General features: G+C 42.4%; 1 protein-coding gene across 5 annotated transcripts in view; it reads left to right on the top strand.

The window, feature by feature from the left end:
• The window catches only part of TBX20 (T-box transcription factor 20), a 165211-nt gene that overhangs the window by 3410 nt on the left and 140254 nt on the right, over positions 1-21547 (top strand). For all 5 annotated transcript variants that reach the window (XM_045286325.1, XM_045286324.1, XM_045286326.1 and 2 more), the window contains exons 2-6: positions 774-1035; positions 3190-3354; positions 7063-7171; positions 10310-10468; positions 19943-20019. In XM_045286325.1, the coding sequence (XP_045142260.1) occupies positions 774-1035; positions 3190-3354; positions 7063-7171; positions 10310-10468; positions 19943-20019 (772 nt within the window). The remainder of the gene's footprint in view (positions 1-773; positions 1036-3189; positions 3355-7062; positions 7172-10309; positions 10469-19942; positions 20020-21547) is intronic.

The raw sequence follows: 21547 nt of genomic DNA, 5'->3' as shown, positions 1-21547 counted from the left end.
TTGCAACTGTGGGGTCCAGGCCTTTATGGGAGAGGGTAAAACTGTCCCTGTGTCTTTCCGAGACTGTCACTCTCAGTGTCTTCCATTTCCCTGCCCCCGTTTCATTCCGTTTTCTGAAAAGAGGGTTTGAGGAGGGAATGGAGAAGTTCTTCCCAAAGAAAGGGAGGTGGTCCTCTCTTCACCCCTTTGGTTTCCATGTGGGAGCCTGGGTGACATGTTGGGCTGCTAACCACAAGCGGACCTGACTTCAAAACCGCTGGCTGCTCCTCGGGAGAAAGAGGAGGCTTTCTCCTGCAGTGAAGAGTTAGAGACTTGGGAACCCCGTCAGTTCTACCCTTTCCTGGAGGCCTCTATGAGTTGGAATGGCAGTGAGTTTGAGCTTGGAGTGGTCAAGGCAGCAGAACTTCCACAACTTGCGAAGTCTAGAATTTGTGAGGACTTAGAGGGATCTTGCCGTTTAGCCTTCCCTGGTCACTGTATTTCCGTTTCTACACCCCCAAGTTCCCAGTGTGCATTTCAGTACCAGTGGCAAGCCAAGGCTCCAGCCAGCCTTTACTCACTAGGTTCAGTGAGTGTGCACTGGTGGGTGCCATCCATTGGGAGTTGCAGGCAGTTTCTACATCCTAATGGGTCATCTCAGTTCTTCTGGAGTTCCCCAGTTTAACTTTTTAAAAACCAAATCCAGTTGCTCGTTTTAATTGTGCCTTTCTCCTTCCCGAACATCTCCTTGCTCGACTGTGCCAACTGTCCTGCTCCATTCTCTTTGCCACCAGAGCAATTTGTGGAGAAATCATCTTGCAGCCAGCCCTTGGGTGAGCTGACCAGCCTGGATGCCCACGGGGAGTTTGGGAGTGGCAGCAGCGGTGGCGGCAGCAGCCCCTCCTCCTCCTCTCTGTGCACGGAACCTCTGATCCCCACCACGCCCATCATGCCCAGTGAGGAAATGGCCAAAATTGCCTGCAGCCTGGAGACCAAGGAGCTATGGGACAAATTCCATGAGCTGGGCACAGAGATGATCATCACCAAGTCGGGCAGGTAGCTGGGCCTGGGCAGGTTGGGCATGGAAAACAGGGATGGAACATGGGATGACTGATTGCTAGGGACAGAAGAAATAGCCCTCGTCCTAGAGTCCCACTCTGAGGTCGGCTTATTTCCTCCAACTTGCCTTTGAAAGGGGCGGCTGAGATGGAGTTCATTTGCATTCTATGCATCCCGCCTAGCTTTGAAAGAAAGGGCCCTGGGAGCTTGCTCACAGCTCGGGGAGGGTGTGTGGTCCCCATTTCCTGCTTCAGAGGGCTAGGGCTAGGGATATGGAGGGAGGAGGGACTGTGTCTAGGGTATACTAAGACGTTGGAGACCCAAGGGGGTGCACTTGTTTGGTGCCAACGAGTTGATTCTGACTCACAGTGACGTGTGTTCAGAAAATATTACCTGGTCCTGCCCCATCCTCATATCCGTTGCCCTGTTGGAGCCCACAGTTGTAGCTACTATGCCAATCCACTTTATTGAGAACCTTCCTCTGTTTCGCTGACCTGATACTTTAAGGAGCATGATGTCCTCTCCTGGTCCTATGTCCAAAGTACATGAGACAGAGTTTCACCAGCCTCACTTCTAAGGAGCATTCTGGCTGTAGTTTTTCCAGGGCATATTTATCCATTCTTTTCCTGGCAGTTCAGTTTTCTTCACCAACATCACAGTTCAGGGACATCAGGGCTTGGTTCTTCCTTATTCATTGTCCTGGCACCCATATGAGGAAATTAAGATACCATGGCTTGGGTCAGGTTTACCTTAGTCCTCAAAGTGGCATACCTGCTTTCCAGCACGTTCAGGAGATTTTTGCAGCAGATTCCCCCCATGCAGTTTGCCCTTTGATTTTTGGACTGCTGTGTCCACGGGTGTTGGCTATAGATCCAAGTAAAATAATTCTTAACACGGTCAGTATTTTCTGTGTTTATCAGGATATTTCTTGTTGGCCCAGTTGTGCGTGAGCATCTTAATATTCTTGGTGTTGAGATGTAATCCAAACTGGAGGCTGTAGTACTTGAGCTTCCTGGTGTGTGTTTCAATCCTCTGCTTTCAGCAAGCAAGCTTGCCTGAAGCGGGTCGCGGGTTGTTAAGGAGTCTTTCTACACTCCAGATCCCGGGGCTCTTCTTCTAGAGTCCAGCTGCTGGCATTACTTGCTCAGCAAGCAGACTGAACACGCATGGTGAACAGAAGCAATCCTGTTGCACACCTTTCCTGAATTGACACCACACCGCATCCCCCTCTATTCGAATGACTACTGCCTCTTGGTCTGTGTACATGTTTTGCTCCAGCACAATTAAGTGCTCTGCAATTCCTTTTCTCAGCAATGCTATCCACAGATTTTTTTTATGACCCACACAATTGAATGCCTTTGGGTAGTCTGCAAAACACAGGCAAACATCTCTCTGCTACTTGCTTGCTGCCAAATCCAGGTCATATCAACCGCGTTTTGGATCAGGGGTACTACTGCAGCTCTTTTTGAATCATCTCCAGCCACATTTTCGTTACGTGTGACATAAAGGGGTATAGGTTCCCTGGACTGGCAGAAGCTGTTAGTCCCTCTGAAATAGTAATTAAAATCCGGGGCAGCAGAGGACTGAAATATGGAAGACTCCCTATAGGCTGGGGTGCTGCCTAGGTAGATTCTTGAGTGATTGGTAGGACATCATGCGTTTGAAAACCCTACAGGCTGGGCGGCGACTTGACTAGGCTCTGGGTAAAGTTAGTGGCCACCCTGGAGGCTGGCCATTCCAGCTTGAACCCTTGGGAAGCACCCGAAGGGTCTTCTGAAACCCAGTGGGGCGGACCTGGCTTCCTGGCTGGGTTCTTTTTCTGGCTCACTGGTGAGTTGCTGGAATCCATTCACTATGCAGACTTAGAGGCCTCTGCAGCCTAGCATGCTCTCAAAAGAAATCCAAATAGGGATTTTTCTAAGCACAGACTTTGGGATGCTTTGGAACACTTTCCCCCAGCAACAGGGCTGGTACTCAACACAACGGAGACTGTGGGGAAGTCGGATCTCTCTGTGTTCCCATCTTCCGTCGCTTTCCGGGACCCTGGGGGCTGCAGGGCCTGGGGAGGGAGGCGGGCAGGACGTCCCTCCTTCCTAATTGCGCTCTCTAGCCTGTGCGAGCTGGAGCATTCCTTTGTGTCTCCTGTGTTAGGAGGATGTTCCCAACAATCCGGGTGTCGTTTTCGGGAGTGGATCCTGAGGCCAAGTACATAGTCCTGATGGACATCGTCCCCGTGGACAACAAGAGGTACCGCTACGCCTACCACCGGTCCTCCTGGCTGGTGGCTGGCAAGGCCGACCCTCCGCTGCCCGCCAGGTTCGTGGCTTTTTCTCACCCCCGGGAAACACTAGCCAAGACAGTCTCTGCTTGGGTAGCAGGAGGGGGTGAGGTGGGGCTGGGGGGTGGTTTGGGGTGGAGCGTGTTCAGTTGTAAGTTGCTCTGTTTGGAAAGCAGCAGGCTGTGGTGAGATGGCTGTCCAGGCCTGGGCGCCTTGGACTCAGCCATTTAAATGATGGATAAAGCTCCGAGAAAGGTGGCTCTCGCTTACTGACAAAACACTGACTGCCATTACCTTGATTTTTGTCATAATGATTTATTTCACAGTTTTCCTTACATTTCGTGTAAATATCGGTTACTGTCAGGGTCTCCTTCATATGACTACCAGCATTTAAAATCACCCATCTAGCCTGTTTCCCCTTCAATCTTTCAAAGAAGGTTGCCGGTGGTCTATTCTAAATATTGGTTAACAATGTGGGTTATCTGTCCTCACAGAATAAACATCGTTTTGAGTAAAGTTTGGTTGCTATGACCAGAAAGGGTTCAGATATTTTAAATATGACCTCCTCCCACCCTTTTTTCTTCCATGCATAAATACTTTAATGGATGAATGCAATTCAACATCCGGTTAATATTCTTCTCTATGAAACATAACTCATCTGATATACTAGGTATGGTGTGTGTGTTTGCTGTATTTTAAAAACCACAACAAAACATTTTGCAAACCTTCACTGTCTTGGTTTTCTCCAAAGAGGGCATTCAGGGATGGGGGAGGTGGGGAGAATACCTATCTACCTGCCTGAAGAGGGATGGCTGAAGGTTACAGGTCTCTAATGTCATATATTAATACAAAACAAAGAAGATTAGGTAAAATTTTATTTGGGATCCTCAAAACAGGTTTCAAAGCATTTACATTATTTTTTTACTTGATTGAAAGGAAAAATCAATTGAAGGTTTATATTAGAGAACTGAGGATTGACTTAAATGCGCAGATTTGGACTTTGTAGGTTACTGCTCTTTCCGTTTAAATGTGTCACCTGGACTGTTTGTCAAGGCACAGAATCAACCCAGAACATTTTTCCTGAAGTTCAGGTGCAGTAGGAAGTTTAACTAGTGGTTGCTCACGTTATGAGCTTATATGGTAAATTTCGTGCATTAGAGAGGAGACTTAAAAGAACACCTTCCTGGCCTGCAAATCAGTAACAGGGAAATTAACAGTCATGACTAATACATTTTAAGAAAGTCATTTTTTAAATTGAGCAACGATCATTGTATCACAGACATTTAATTGAACATAATCAGTATTCTCTATAACTTACTCTAAAGTCAGTTTCCTAGTATTCTTGTTTCCTTAGCCGGGTGGGTATTGCGATATAGTTTGAAACCAGAAAGAGAGAGAAATTTTGAACAAATTCCTAACCATTATTACAAGCAACTTCCAGACGTCCCGCGCCCCCCCCCCCCCCCCCCCCCCAGCCCTTTTCTTTTTCTTTCTCAACTCTTCTCAGAAGGGAATCCTTCTCATCTACCAGGCACTTTCCTCAGTTGAAGGTACGGGGACTGGTGCAGGTCAGCAGGACTTTGGAAGATGACATGCCTTGTTTATGTTACTAATCTGCTCTGGTTGGAGCCGGTGGCCAAGTTACACTATCTTAACTGAGGCATGCTTTAGCTATTGCTGGAATTTTAAGTCCAAGAGGCAGGCGAAGGAAGGGTTTTCCCTGTGCGCTCTTCATTCATCCCAGGTCAGCTGATTTATATTGAAATGAGATTAAAAATGCTTAATGCATTGTGGCATCGAAGGAGTCTAGGTAATTTAAGCACCTACTTTTAAAATGATCATGAAAAGAAATAATTCTATTTCAACAGCAAACGATAAGGAATTTGGGTGGTGATCAGTTTTCTCTTCAATGGTGGAAATTCCTTGGGGTTCTAGGACTTTGAGGCATTTTTATTTCTAATGAAGTTCATCAGTTAATTGGTACTAATCAAAAGAAATAATGTCTGGCAATATCTTTTGGTTATGAAAATGTGCAAGATATACACGATATAAACTAATGTTACATTTTAAATGGATGTTTCATTTTCTTTAAAAAATAATAAAATTTAAATTAATGTCACTGTGTATGATGAATATCCTTTTTTAAGAGTGAATATTTCATTAGCTTCTAGGACTTTACACAATTTGTTTTGGGGGGGAGGAGGGAATTGCAATGTAATGTGAGTCAGTAAAACACCTGTGTCTATAAAGTTATAACTTTGGAAGAATGACACCATGAATACTTTCATTGAAACACAGTCACTAGGACTCCACCTCAGACAATCAGCCAGACAAGCCCATCAGCCTTTAAAGTTCTGTCAGGAATATTTAGTGCTGTTAGACTTTCTGTGCTTTGCTTCTGATATGTTTGATAAATTTCAGCAACTGTCTCTATTTCTTCAATTGTGAGACTCCTGTGTAGCAAACCTCTCACTCACTGTCATCCAATAGATTTCTACTCACTGCAACCCTGTGGACAGAATGGGACTGTCTCTGTGGGTTTCCCAGGCTATAAATCATTACAGGAGGAGAAAGCCTCATCTTGTTCTAACAGAGTAGCTGGTGGTTTTGAACTGCTGAGGTGGTTTTGAACTGCTGACCTGTGGTTAGCCCAACTCATAATGCACTACACCACCAGGGCTCCGCCACTATGCTATACCATGGGGCTCCTTTTATTAGTAGCAAACCATAGCATTGCCATTTACATGAATTATTGCCATTTACATGAATATTAAATTTGAGTTTTGTTTTTCAAGTTCATTACAACCCTAAGCAGAATATTTGTCTAATTTTGTCATTATAGGTATCTTGTTCAAAAATTATATATAAGTAGCCTGCTACACAGACAAAAGCATTTTGTCTTCCTTTTCATTAGTTTTGTAATCTAAAATCTCACTGACTTCAGAAAGAATTCTGCTAATTGTGATAGTACAATAAATCTGCATTTAACACTAAGCGAGGAAAAGATTACCTTATACAGAATAGTTGCACAACAAATGAGAGGGCTTTTTTCCCCGTCAAATCCTATTTTGTTGTCTAACTTCTTTACAGACAGATAAATTTAATAACTCCTAGCTTTCCCTGCTAGATAACCACTCTTATTCAGGGGCATTGCAATGGAAGATGAAAATAGCATTGTTTAGTTCCAAGAGGAGGAACAGAATCGGAACTCTGATCTGCAGACTATAGAAGGTTCCATGAATTGTCAATGATTTAAAATTTAGAAAGAACACAGACTTAAATGGAGTAAGTTTAAATAAATGATTCTATGAAATGATTTTTTTATTTTACATTTTTTATGTCTTTATTGCTCTTTAGCAATGCTTACTAATAAGAACTTATTAAGTAAACAGGGTAACATAGTCTACAACCAGTAACCTTTTATGTTCGACCAAAACAGCTGACAAGCAAGGTGAAAAACAAAACCGCCTTTATAACAATGAAAAAAGGCTTACTCAAAAGATAATAGAAAAAAAAAGATAATAGAAAAATGATATTGTGATCATTTTCTTAGAACATAAATGCATGTAGATGTTTCAGAATTATTTGAACATTGTTGTTTTTAATACATTTGAAATATGTGGGGCAGATAACATTTACTACTTATATGAAGTTTTATGTATCTTTCTAAAACTCAACATTTTATATCCACAAAGAACAGATGATTTTTACAAAAGTCTCATTAAAGTGATCTCATTATTTTTAAGGCTATATGTACACCCCGATTCTCCTTTTACGGGTGAACAGCTACTCAAGCAAATGGTGTCTTTTGAGAAAGTGAAACTCACCAACAATGAACTGGATCAGCATGGCCACGTGAGTACATTGTCTTGCCCTGTGCAAGCGCTTGGGTGGAATGGACAGGCACACAGAACTCTCCTAGGATGCCTGTTCCCATTCTCTTCCTGCTCCCTCTCCATCTCCCTGCCACTCTGTGAGATCACTCGCGCCTTCCTCGGGCGATCTGGGTTGTTGTCCGGAGATGATTTACAGTGAAGCCTTGAAGCATTTCTCTGCAGCGAGGTCTGGACCTTCATGGCTGCCTTGCCATCTACACCGACTGAAAGGGATTTGCTTTTTTGGAGCACATTGTTCTTGGCCTCAACATCTAATCTCCGTCGATTGTATCTCAAATGAAATGGAGTGAAGACCTCTCATGGGAGTTCTCTGTGTGCTGTCTATAGAATATATTCATTTGACATGCATTGGGTTAAAAGAACTTCATGTCCAAATAAGTTTGGAAAGTGCTATTTACTCGTTGTGCATGCACATTCCCTTTGTGAAGAGACTAATGAATGTAAAGCATTGGAAAGAAAAGCTGCAACTAAAAACAAAACAAAATTTGATTTTATATCAATAAGGCATTCATCCAGCTGTGGGGAAAGAAATAAGGATCCCGAGTTCTAACCAAGAGTTCCTAGCACCAGAAGTCACTGAGCAGCTCTCACATATCGATACCAGTCTCTGTGAAGGCGTAGTTTGTCTGTCTCTTTATCCCATGTCCTTAAAGAGAGATTTGCTCGAAAACTGTTTTAGGTTTTATGCTACAAAATCATTCGCCTCTCTGGACAAATTTGCATATTTCAGATAGTTTTCTTATTGTGATACATATCTCTCTAACACGAAACTCGCCTTTTAGGCCCTCTTTAAGTGTACCATTCAGTGGTCTCGTTTATATTCACAAAGGAGCCCTGGTGGCACAGTGGGTCACAAATGGGGCTGCTAACCACAAAGTCCGCAGTTTGAAACCACCAGCCACTCCATGGGTGAAATACAAAGCATTCTACTCTGTAAAGATGTATAGTCCAGTACCCACCCCCCGAAGGCGGTCCTACTCTGTCCTCTAGGCTTGTTAGGAGCCGGAATGGGCTCCGTGACAGTGGCCTTGGTCTGCATGATTATATTCACAATGTCGTTCAACCACTGACACCATTTCTGTGCAAAACTCCTCCAGAAGCGTTTTGATGCCGAGACTACTGTTTCTTTTTGGCCTTCTTTACCGAGCTTTCCAGATCCCACCCAGCTATCTCCTAGTTGTTTCCCTTGGCTTGGACACGCTGTTATGATTATTCTCTCTCTTCGTCCCTGTATTAAGGCTCTTGTGACTTACAGTTTTTATTTTTATTGGATCTGTGAAATTCAGAGGAAATGCTTCAAAATCTTTCTCAAAGAGGGTGGTATTAAGTAGGTAAGACTCCATCAGAGAGTTCTTATAAATAGGGTTTCAAATGGTTACTTTGGACCTGGAGCCAAATAAGTCACTCCAGGCATTGCCACCACCCATTGCTCACTAGAGAACTTATTTATTGTGACCGAGTCAGGACAATCAGATTAACTTGTGAATCTGCTTGGGATCTTGAAAGTAGGTTAACAAGCTTCTGCTATTTTCTATATAAAAGATAATTGACCTTATCTTTAACATTTTGGCATAATTGTTTTTACTTTTTTTATTTTTAAAGATCTTCCATTGATTGATCCCACCCCCACCCTCCTTGGGTGAAAATGTATGAAGTAGCAGAATGGTATTTTCTGTAGTAGGTCAATGAGAGTAGACTTATTTTCTTTCACATTAAAATTTCCTGAGCTCTAATGAAATTTTTTGCAGGAAGAAAAGGAATTCTTTTTATGATTTTGGCATTTCTTATGTGAAATGTTAAAAAGAATTGTTTGGGTCAGTCCAGAAAGACTGGAGAGTTTATTTTAAGATCAGCTATCCCGAACTGAAGTGTTGTTCTTTCAGAATCAGCTCCTTGGGTGGGAACAGCACCAGCTGGATTTCAGGAGCTCGGGCATCCACCCTGCTTACGCCAAGACGAGACTTTGACACATGGTTTAGTCTTAAATGGTGCCTACTATCCATTTTAGGATGGAACTTTCATGACTTCATATAGCCCTTTGCCACCAGAATTTAGTGTGGGCTGAAAACTGCCAGGAAAGGTTTTTAAACCGTACACTGTTTAGCTGATTTCTTTCCATCAGTTATGAAGATGCCCCCTTGTCGTTTAGTTTTATAGCAGGAACCTTTCTTGTTTCTAGGAATGAATTTCTTAAATGAAGCAGGGTCCACATTTCCATCAATGTTTCTTGGCCCTAGGAAGGTTTGAGACTCAGTCTGGGGTCTAGGTCTGCCAGTGCCCAGTTTTTAAAGGGATTTATTTTAGGGATAGTTGAAGGGTGAGAGCTTTTTTAAAGTACACACATCCCAACTCAATGACAGTGAATTTGATTTGAGTTTGGGGTCACTGTTGGTTGGAGTCCCGGAGTGGTGCGAATAGTTAAGCACTCAACTACAAACCAAAAAGTTGGCAGTTCAAATCCACCTAGAAATACCCTGGAGGAAAAGTCTGGCAATCTGCTTCCAAACTACCACAGCCATTGAAAGTCCTGTGAAGCGCAGGGCTACCCTCCAGTCCCTGGGTCAGTGCAATAGAACTCAGCTTGAGTTCAACACTTTTGCTTTGAACTGGGTGCTATTGTGCTTCACCAAGGTTACATCATCTGAGCCCCATCACAGCTCTTCCTATATGAGGTTTTAGCCCTCCCCCTACCATAAATGAAAAACCTGTCTCCTAGAACACGGAATTTCTTGTTTTAGACAATTTCGGCATGCATCTGTTGGAGTCACAAAAACAAGAAAAATCTTTAAAGACTTGATTAAAACAAATAGATAAAACTTATCCTCCAGAAATGTTCGCATTTTCTCCCTCATTTTGAAAATGACAGTCGCACCAACCTGTATCATTTGTGGCTGTTCTGATAAATTATGACTCACTGCAATGACCGCAGTGGCTTGTGAAACTGATTGGCTATAGGAATGCACAAAAGGGCTCCCCATCTTAGATTTGATTTTGAAATGAGCTATATGGGTTTCATATATATATGTTTCACTTTTTGACCTGTTCAGTAGTTGAAGATAAGTATTTAAAATTCAGTACTGCCCACTTTCTGTTGTAGATCATTTTGAACTCAATGCATAAGTATCAGCCTCGAGTACACATCATTAAGAAGAAAGACCACACAGCCTCATTACTCAACTTGAAGTCTGAAGAATTTAGGACATTCATCTTTCCAGAGACAGTGTTCACCGCAGTCACTGCCTACCAGAATCAACTGGTGAGTTTGCAATGACGATTGCAGGAGGTTCGGACGTTTCCTTAAAGAGTAGGGATAGCCCCGTCCTCACGATGAACGTTCACGTGGGAGAGAGTGATTCACTTGCAGCCCACAGCTTTACAAACATGGTTATGAGAATTTGCCTTATGCCACCTTTTCCAGATGTCTTACATTCCTGACTACGCCCAAACTTCCTTCCAGAATTCCCTTCTCCAGAAGATTTTTCTCTTTCTCTTTCTTTTCCTAGTAGACCTTATAACATGCATAACCATATACTCTTAGCTTTATGGAATTTAGAAGTGTGATTTCCCTACGGAATTAAGCACACATATATTCTAGCGAACTGCCAGACTACTCACACTTTCGATGTTTAGCTTATTCAGCCATAATGAAGGACGAGATAACTCTAGTAGTCTAAAAGTCTCTGAGGATATTAAACTGCACAAGTAAACAGTTGAACATTTAATCAGCATCAAGATATCTAGCTGATAATAGTGCATGCATTGTTTTCTAAATAGATAGCTTATATTTAAAGATGTATGTATTTCTTCAGCAACTGTGTGTGCATGTGTGTGAAAATCACATAGAACAAAATTAAAGGCAGCTTCTAAGTATATTCCTTAGATTGGCTTTAATAGGTGAAAGAGCGACCCTGAACAAATATTGGCAGGACCTTACAGATCATGGTACGTTGCTTTAGAAGGTTGGCATTTCCATCACAACAATATCTAATATCTGGGTACTTACTGTAGGCAATGTAGCTTTTGAAATATATTACCTTATTTACTTTATCATGATATCATGAAATTGGATGGCAGGACTATTTTTACTATTACTCCACATTTGACAACTGGAAAATGGAGGCAGGCTGTTCCATAACTTGCCTACAGTGACTTAGGAGCCCTGGTGGTATGGTAGGTTACACACTGGACACTAACTTCAAGGTCATCATTGGGAAACCAGCCGTTCTGCAAGAAAAAGCCGAAGCTTTCTACTCCTGTAAAGAGTTAGCCTCAGACCCATGGATGCAGTTCTACTCTGTCTGGTAGGGCCCCTGTGTGCCAGAATCAACTCAATGGCACTGAGTGTGGGTTTTTTGGGAATGCTATCTTACTGCCCCATCATAGATTTGAACCTCAGCTGGTAGGTTTTAACCACTAAGCTCTGGCTGCCCAGTGTGCCCTAGAGCATTTCTGGCACATAGTGAGTGACCCTCTAGGACAGGGTAGAACTGCCTTGTGGGTTTCCAAGATGATAACTCTATGCAAGTAGAAAGCATTGCTTCTCTCACGGAGCTGCTGGTGGTTTCAAACTGCTGACCTTGTGATTAGCCGAACACGTAACCCACTACACCACTCATAGTTTGGATTTATTCCTTTTAATTTTTAAAATTCCTCCACATTTTTCTTAGTGTCTCATATAATTCTGACACTCATCATCTGAAGTGAATGCCGAGAGTCTTAATTTATAGGTGAGGAAACTGAATTTCAGAATGGGGACGCCATCCATCCAAGACCACAGCTGGGAACAGAGCCATCATTAAGCTCTGATATTCTGGTTCTTAATTTGTCTTTTTAATGGCACCACCATAGATTGCGTGGCTAAAAGATGGCTACTGATAATCTCAAAAGGTTTGAAAATTGATTTGAAAATATTGCTAAATTAGAATGGGTTAAGATATTAATTAACATACATTTCCATTACTAATTGCTCCTCTTAAAAATGTTTATCTCTGATTGAAAATATAAATGGGCATACATTCCAGTTATTAGTGGTCAACTCTCCTTTGCTGCATCAATAAGGGTAAGGATTAATATGATTAATATGTCATTTTATTGCTTAATTATCCATAATGGAAGAGGCTAATTTCAGAATTAATGTTCTCAATAAACCCTGCTATATCTGAGTTTATTCCTATATACTTAAAACCACAATATCACCACACATATACACAAAGACATAATTAATAGCCATCGATTTGATTTGGTATACTAATAGGTCAATTTTGCAAATATTTTATAAACTTCATAAGACAAATTCATATAGCAGGTGCTCAATAATCACATAATAAATAAGTCAATTTGGGAGTCTTCTATCCTATATAAGGAGCCCTGGTGGCATAGTGGGTTATGTGTTGGGCTGTTAACCTCAAGGTCAGCAGTTCAAAACAACCAGCTGCTCTATGGGAGGAAGACAAGGCTTCCTACTCCTAAAGAGTTACAGTGTCAGAAGCCCACAGGGACAGTTGGACCCTCTCCTGTAGGGTTTCTATGAGTTGGAATCAACTAGATGGAAGTAGGTTTTTGTTTTGTTTTTTGAGTATACCCTGTATATGGAAGACGATGAGATTTTCTGCTCCAGTAGAGATTTATAGTCTCAGAGCCCTATATAGGATTGCTGTGTGTAGGAATCAACGTCATGGCAGTGGGTTTGGGTTTTTTTTTTTAGGTCTTACACTCGTTACAAAGGAGCTTAGTGGTGCTGTGGATCAGTTGTGTAACTCACAAGATCAGCAATCTCTCTGTGGGTGAAAGATGAGCCTGTCTCCCCAGTACATATTTACAGTGTCAGGAATCCGATATAGGATGTCTATGAGTTGACTCAATGGAACGAGTGAGTTAGACACTTTATAAGGAGTCCTGGTGGTACATACAGGTGTTAAACATTCAGCTGCGAATGGAAAGGTTGGCAGTTCAAACACAGCTGTTTCTCCACTCTGTGTGGGAAAAAGACAATTTGGCGGTTTGCTTCCAGGTAGTCTTACAGCCTTGGAAAGCCTAGGGGGGCGTCTCTAGGCTGTCGCACAGGGTTGCGAGGGGATGAGGGTGGCTTGATGAGACCATATTACAACATCCTCTTTTTAAAATAACTTTTTACTGTGAATTAGGTGAAGGTTTCCAGAACCGGTCATTAGCTTTACACTCAACCGTTCGGACACATTTTGTTTCATCCCACCCATTGCAATCCACGAGGGCACCGCCCACTTCCTGTCTGTGCTTCCTGTTTCCACCCCTCCTCCTTTCCTAAGCCCCGAACTTGGTCCTTTTTTAGCTTCAATGTGATTATTTAATGAGATTTTTGTCCCTTCCATACTTCAAGGGTGATCTTGAGAATTCTACCAGTCTCTCTTCAACCAGCAAGCTTGTCCTTTTTTACGATTTTGAATTGTTCCATTTTTTTCCAGGACTTTCTAATGTGATTCTTTCCAGAGCAGAACAAAGTCTCCTTTTCTAAAGCATCCGCCTCCTCTTTCCAGGCATCCTTACATCTATCCCGTTTGTGTACACTTTTGAAAAATAGCAAACATAAAATGAAATAAATATCAGTAAATAAGCAAAGTAAATATATCGTCAACATAAGCCTTCTGTTCTGTTTTCTTGAATGCACACTGAACAGAGAGGGAAGGGGAAAGAAAGGATCCTCACTGTGGACCCCTGTGCTTTCTCTAACACGCTGTGCACTCTTGCTATTTGTCTGTCTATGAAAACCCTAATCAAACTTTCAATAGCGGCTTCGCAAAGCGCGCCTCACTTACTGTAGTTGAGTTTCATTAATGAGCAATGAAAAGGGGACCTTTTCTCTTTGTTGCTATTTTTTCCCTCTGCTTCTTGCAAGGGAATGATTGCATTTCTTTTATTATTAGATAAAAGCTAAGTACATTACACTTTCAACAAACTATTTCATAATTTCAGATGTAAAGGTCAGGCCTTGTTTTTGAGCAGGCAGAGTGGGGCTGGAGAGTTGAAGTGTAGGTCAGGTTTCATTTTAAATGCCTTCGACCAGCTCTTCTCCCGATCATTGGAGAAATGGTCTCTGAGGACCAATTTCACCTTGCGGCTGGAAACCCCAGCTACATTCTGAGTCGGGTGAGACCACGTGAGTGATGGCCATTGGGAAAGGTTGCCTGCTCTTTGGCACAACTAGCAGAGTCAAAGTACGCCCTCCAGTTACACATACGTACTTAGCACTGTTGAAAGAGTGACATTTCTGGCTAGGAGGTGCATTAGGCATGTTCTACATTATACGTAATTAATGTGGGGTCGGTGTTTTGGCTTGAACTAGTCAGTGATTTAGATACGGGTAGAGCTTAGATGCAAAGAAAGGTTGATTTGACCCACCCAATGGCTCCATGGGAAGCAGATGCAGCTATGGATGGCCATAAAGATCACAGCTCAGGGTTATACTGGGGCCGTGATACTCGATTCCATGTGGTGGTTATGAGTCAAAACCGACTGGCTGGTGCCGACCAACAGCAGATACACCCTAGCTGACCAGGCACCGTAGACACACGCTGCTGCTCTTGCTTGGTAAATTTTTTTCCTTAAGGAAGGGCAAAGCACTGTTGCCCTAAAATTTCATTATTTGGTCATAAAGAAGCCGTGCCTTTAGTTTCACATAGGTTTCTTTCCACAGGATCCTGGGCAGTTGATTATTTTTCAGTGCTTCTTTTAGTATTACCTTTGAGGCTTCAGCATCCTGCGTGAGGGAATTCATGAAACGAGAGAACAACTGAAATCACTCTAATACTACCTCCCTGTCTCATCAGTGTTTGGTTGTACTTCACCCCCCACCCCCACCCCGTTACCCTGAATTTCATCAAGGAATGTTAAACTTCATTCTCAAAGTGATTTATTTTCATATTAATACTGATTTTTATTTAAATATACAGAATACATCTATGACCAATCTTTTAAAACGTAGTTGATCATCTAGAGCAGCAGTTCTCAACCTGTGGGTCATGACCCCTTTGGGGGTCAAACAACTCTTTCACAGGGGTCGCCCGATTCATAACAGTAGCAAAATGATAGTGATGAAGTAGCAACGAAAATAATTTTATGGTTGGGGGGTCACCACAACATGAGGAACTATTAAATGGTCGCAGCATTAGGAAGGTTGAGACCCACTGATCTAAAGGGTTAAAATTTTGCTATTTGAAAGCCACTTTAAAGTAAAATAACAGTGAATTGCGATAACAGTTGTATGAGCCCCTTAAAAATGTTTAAAAAAATAAATTAATTAAAAAAAAATAACAGTATGTGCCTTCTTAGTGCAGTAGGCAGTGTGTCAGTCTCATAATCTAAAATAAAATAACAGAACACAATGCTTTTTATGTAAACTCAAGAGGCATGACACTTAGCATGTAACTGGTCAAAAGATCAAACCGTGTTTTTGACCATTTGTTTTGGAATTAGAGCATCACAGATGTTACGGGGGTGTTTATGGTGGACACCCCAGTGCACTCAGGGTCTAATGTTACCAGAGTTGGCAATGTGGGTTCAGGAAAATGTTTAGCCCACTGTTTCTGTCTTGCCGTTGAGTACTTCCTCAAATCCCCTCCGATTTGTAGGTCGCTCCGGAGTCCTTGTGCAATTTTAGCCACAAGACATTCAATCCAGTTTCCCCCCCCTTTAGCTTCTAGAAGCAACTCTTCCCTGGAATTAGAAAGAGGGGCCCATGGGCTAAAAGAAACCAAAACAAATGATCAGTAAGCAAACCAGTGATGGTCAAGTCTTTGTGATTCCTGGTGAGCCCGGATCTGTCTCCTTGGGATTTTCGGTGTCTGAGGTTTGGAGGAAGTAGTCACCACACCTTTCTACCTAGGCACCTTTGGATAGACTCAAACCCAAAACACTTCAGTTAGCAACCACCCATGCTATCATTTATGCATCCCAAAGACATAGAGAAGGTAAATTCCCAATTGTTTTCTTGAGCCCTTTTCCTACCTCATGAATGAGACCATTATAAGGCTGTACCCAACTGGTGGATCTGGCTGTTTGAGAGACCTTGTATGATTATTGAAATGTTTTCTCTAATTTGAAATTATTTTTATATGAAAAGGAAAGAAAAGTTACCATTGCTACTCTTGGAGATTATGGAAGATGAATAAAAAGATTGATAATAATGAAAGGAAACTCTGAAGAAATCTCCAATTATCTCATATTGAGCTTAATTCCCATCCTTGTTCTAAAGTATGGCAGTAATATTAAATATGGTGATGCATCAGTTCGGTAACATGCATCCCAATAGTTTGTTTCTCTGTGTGGACATTAGGCCATTGAAGGTTTTAAGATATTCCACAATCACATTTTGAGCCAATCATCTTTACCTTTTTGGAAGCCCTCTTTATCTAGTACTGTGCGTTGATGTTAGTGTATATCCTTCTTGTTTATAAAAACATGAACAAAGCTGGAGGTGGTCCCCTTAGTTCACTTAATTTTAAGGATGGCTGAAAAAAGAACTTTCAAAGGGAAAAAAATTTTGCATCAGATACATATCTTTCCGTAGTCTGTAGAAAATGTTACCCAATTCGCAAAGCCATTCACGTCTCAATTTTATAAAGGTGCTACCTATGGAAACCTTATCTTCGTTGTTCTCCTGCACAGCCTCAGTTTGGAATCACCTGGATTTGATGATGTAATTCTTAATGTCACTAACCCTTGACGGGCGTTCCCAACTTTACAGAATTTAAATTCCCTCAAGTTGTTGCCTCCTCTACATCTTTCTGAGGATCCTTGGCCACCTTGTGGGGTGGGTTTTGGACTGCTGACCACACGGTGGGTGGTTTAAACCACCAGTCGTTGTGCGGGAGAAACATGAGCTGTCTGCTCCCACACAGAGTTAGTCTCTGACTTCCTAGATGAAGTTGCTCCGCTGGGACTGCTGGGATGGAAGTGAGGCTGCATCTCTCTGCTGGTCCCTGAAGGTTTAAGCTTCTTTCAGGCAGAGACTTTGAGTTCTCTGTCTTGGCAGCCTGGTGTCTAGCATGGTGCCTGAGACGTGTTTGGAAACAAAGTGTTTTTACCTGAGTATTCAATAGAAAAATACACACTTCCTGTGTCTGAGGATCTGAACATCGTGTTGGTATTTTACAATTTCAGAACCTACTGGTAGCCTGCGCCTTAGAAGATGATTACAATTTATGGCAAACAACCACATTCTTTGCCGCCTTCTTGAAAACTGACTTTCAAAATGAAATCCTAGTCTGGATGAGCGACTGAAAGAGCTATCATCTTTCACGCCTTTGTGACTTCTAATGCAGTAGCGTGTGTGAGAGAAGAATTTCTCTGAATTGTTGATGGCCGCCGTTTAGAAGCTACCTCCTCGACGCGTGTATATTTCTCTACATGCATAAGTCACAGACATGGCGATGCGATCAACTGAGAATAGATTTCGTATTACTCACTTAATGCCTTCCCCATTTACCAGTGCCCACAACCAAGTTAACCACGAAACGAGCCGTTTTCTTTTGCTGTTCTCTAGTGAATGCCCACGGGCTGAAAGGGCACACCGCTGAGTCACTGTCAGGTGCCCTCGAACTGAGTATTATCAGAACATCAATCTTCTAACTAGCCATCGTAATTGGCAGGGGTGAGCAGCAGTTTGAGATAGTGTGAGAGGCATCCTTTAAATGTGGAAGTAATTTTGTTGCATTGGTTTAATTCACTTTTCTGGAAAGGATGACAAATTTTTTAAAAAGACATTAATTTGTAGTTCAAAAAGCAATTCTTGAGGCTTTGAAAGACCCACAGATGCCCTCTGCTTACAGGAAAAGTTGCTTGCTGGCAAAACAGTACTTCAGGTTCACTCTTCTAATTTTGTTTATTCTGTAGTAAGAAGGAAGAGTAAATGCCTCAGCCTATAAGTCACCCCTCACCCCCAGTTAAGAAAATTTTGTATATGCCTCTCTCTAACTAATGTATATTCTAATTCTGACACCAAGGAAGGATGGCTCCCCTAAACAGTCTCCCTGGTTGTAATCAAGTTACTAATCAACTCCTGTTGGCCCGGACGCTGCTATTCCTGCCCCAGGGTGCTTATCTGTGTGATGACGGCATGCACTAGACTGGTCTCTAAGGTGGCTTTCAGTTCTACATTCAGAATTGTACATGTGAAGTATCTCTTTTCAGTGTGTGCTTTGCTTTTTTCTCAACATATTTTTTGGTTGTTGTTCAAAAGAGAAGAGCTTATGATTCTTCTACATTAATATTAGTGCTGTGGGAGTTATGAATACCCCAGAATAGATGCTTAATACTTCAGACTGGTTTCTCTTCTTATTAAACCTCTCTCTCTCTCTCTTTGCATAAAATCATAACGAAAGAGCCCCCCAACCCCATTGCCTTCTAGTCAATTCTGCCTCATACTGACCATTGTATGGAAAGATAATAAGATAGGGACTGAGCTGGTTCTGATTTAGTTGAGTGGAAATAGGAACTGGGACAAAATGTATACCCTTAGAGCATTATATCTCATGTGTATCAAATATATAATAAGAAACATAGGGTTATTAGCCATTTCATCTTGTCATCTATTCTGATATGTATGCCCAAAATGTTAACAAAAGATAATGTCCAGTCAGATTGAAACATCGTTCTTCTTTTAAAATATTTTTAGATTGGGAATTAGGTCAGGGATTTACATCAAATTTACAATAATTTGTTACTTGTCAACCTTTCTCTCCTCCCCTCCCCCCATCCCTCAACTGCCCTCCCTCCTTTGATTATTCTCCTCCTCCTGGTAGGTTGATAACTACTAACGTAGTCTATTGCTAAAATCTTCTCTCCCTTGCCCTGCCTTCCTTGGTAACATTCAAAATCTGTTCCCTTTGGACTAAAAGTCCGCCTCCCCACCCCAGGCCCCTCATAACAATGGTCTCATATAATATTTGTCCTTGTGTGATTGATGAATTTCACTCACCATAATGGCCACCAGATCCATCTATACCACGAGGTGCTTCTTGGTTTCGTGATTTTTTTTAGTGTGAAGCATCATTCCTGACTTGTTTCCCACTGCCTAGCAATACCAGCATTCGAGGTCGTTCCCTCATTTAGGCAGGAGTCACATGGTTGTACAAATGGTTAAGTCTCAAATACTGGCTGGTAGGTTGACGGTTCAAATTCTCAGAAGGCAGGCCTGGGGATCTACTTTCATAACCTTAAAGCCCGATAACCCATTGTTGTATAGTTAATTCCAACTCACAGTGACACTGTAGGGTAGAGTTAAACTGCCCTGAAGGATCTCTAGGGCTGTAAGTCTTCACACATGGGGTTGCTATGGGTTGGAATCCATTGTAGGGTAACTAACAGCAACTTCTATGTAGGCAGCCTGATCTGCTACTCTCCCACCACACAGACCAGCTCTAACTTTTTATTGCTGTTAAATACTTCAAACTCGGCTGTATATATGTACCCTTGCCTAAAAGGAACCCCATCCCTAATTGTCTCTGTGGATTGGCCTCCAGCCTGTTCATTAGGACCCTCCTCTCCTCAAAGACCTCCTCTCCCTGCAGTCTTCCACGACAGTTCCCGCCAAGACAGCTCTTTCCTGTGAGCTCCTCTAGCACTTTGGACCCTTCTCACGACACTAAGAGACCTTTAAGATATTTTGGGGTGCTGTGGAAAATGAACCAACTCTTTACTCCTGATTTAACTTTTTTGACCTGGGAAATGATATCGTCTTGTCACCCATTCTTTCCAGATTACCAAGCTGAAAATAGATAGCAACCCCTTTGCCAAAGGATTCCGGGACTCCTCCAGGCTCACTGACATTGAGAGGTAATGAGAATTTTCTGTTTACTTTTTCTTTGTCCCGATAAGATAAAGAGAAGAGAGAGTTTGTAAGGACGCTGTCAGCTCTTAAAGAATCACAACTTTTACTGCATACAGTCTCCAGTCCCTGGCTCCTGACCCCTTCCAATTATCAACCTATAGATACGCAGCTACGTACGTCCTGACAGCTGCTGCAGCAAATGGATCTATTTGTGCTCAATCCGAGCTGGTTTTGTGAGTGGTTTCTTTTATGAACGGTAACAGAAAGGGGGCGGGGCGGGGAGGGATGCATTGTTATGATGGATTTGGTCCTCTGGATGAAGAGAATTGAGCATCACCTCTGGGAAAGCTGCAATGTGCAGAAAAATGGAACCTTGGCCGCCTCTCACCTTCTGACGTGGGTGCATTTGCTAACACACAGAGTATGAGGGGCATTTGGGATTTTGAAAAAGGAAGTAAGGTTTAATTCAAGGGCTTCGAGGTTGATCCATTGGGGTGTGATTATCGTTAGCTGCCAGGGTAGGCGAGGACTCACGGGGACCCCCCTGCGGTGACCAACCATGTAGGGTTTCCTTGACCACAGTCCCTATGGCTGCAGTTCGAAGGACCACTCTTCCCCAGAGCTGTTGGGTGGGTTCGAATCACCGACCTATGAAAAGAAAAGAAAACCCAAAAAAACCAAACCACCGCCACTGATTCAGTTCTGAGGCCTTGTCCTCCCTGTCACGACTCGATTCCGACTCACAGCGACTCTAGATGGGGTTTCTGAGCCTATAAACTTGACCGAAGCAGACAGTCTCAACTGTCTCCTTCAGAGCTGCAAATAGGCTGAACCACTGGCTTTGAGGTCAGCAGCGCATGTCTAACCCACAGTGGTGCCGGGCATCATCTATGTACTACTAGTATGTCTGAGGACCTTTAAGAAGACAAGTGACATTCATGTGCCTGCACCTTATCTGGTGTTGTCACGCGATTAAAAGAGTGCACACAGTGCCACACTTTCTACTTGATAGCTAACAGCTATATTGAGATTCACAGTTTATCAATATGAATGTTAAGAAAAAAGCACTTTTCAAACAAACGTTTCCACCACATTGATTGTATTTCTTAGCCTCATTAGGCGACTTTTTCTTTTATATCTGGAAATCTTTATTGCAAGTCGGGTGTCTTACCTAGCAGCCCTCTGTTTTTGTTATTGTTATTTTTTTCATATGTTTGAAATGAACTTGTATCTCTCACTAAAGAATCCATGTCCACTTCAGTTTTACTTTTCTTCCTTTTTCAACCACTTCCATCCAAAGTGCAAAGAATCTGGAGGGTTCTCAAGATGGTGAGCCTTCACTCTCTCTCTGTTTGACTTCACTTTGTTTTTTAGAGAAAACTATATTCTATGCAATTGCGTAATCCATGAGTCAGAATAGCATTCCGTTGAATGCCCCTTTATGTGGGTCTCTCTGTTTCCCTCCCCACTGCCACCTTCTCCCTTCTTCCATCATTTCCTGTCCCTTCTTTCTCCCTGCCCTCACTCCTGACC

Source organism: Echinops telfairi, unplaced genomic scaffold (assembly GCF_000313985.2).
Source record: "Echinops telfairi isolate 266 unplaced genomic scaffold, ASM31398v2 ScPeMD7_7;HRSCAF=31, whole genome shotgun sequence".
Taxonomy (NCBI): Eukaryota; Metazoa; Chordata; class Mammalia; order Afrosoricida; family Tenrecidae; genus Echinops; species Echinops telfairi.
Note: the sequence above shows the minus strand (reverse complement) of the source record. Positions and strands in the feature narration are given on the sequence as shown.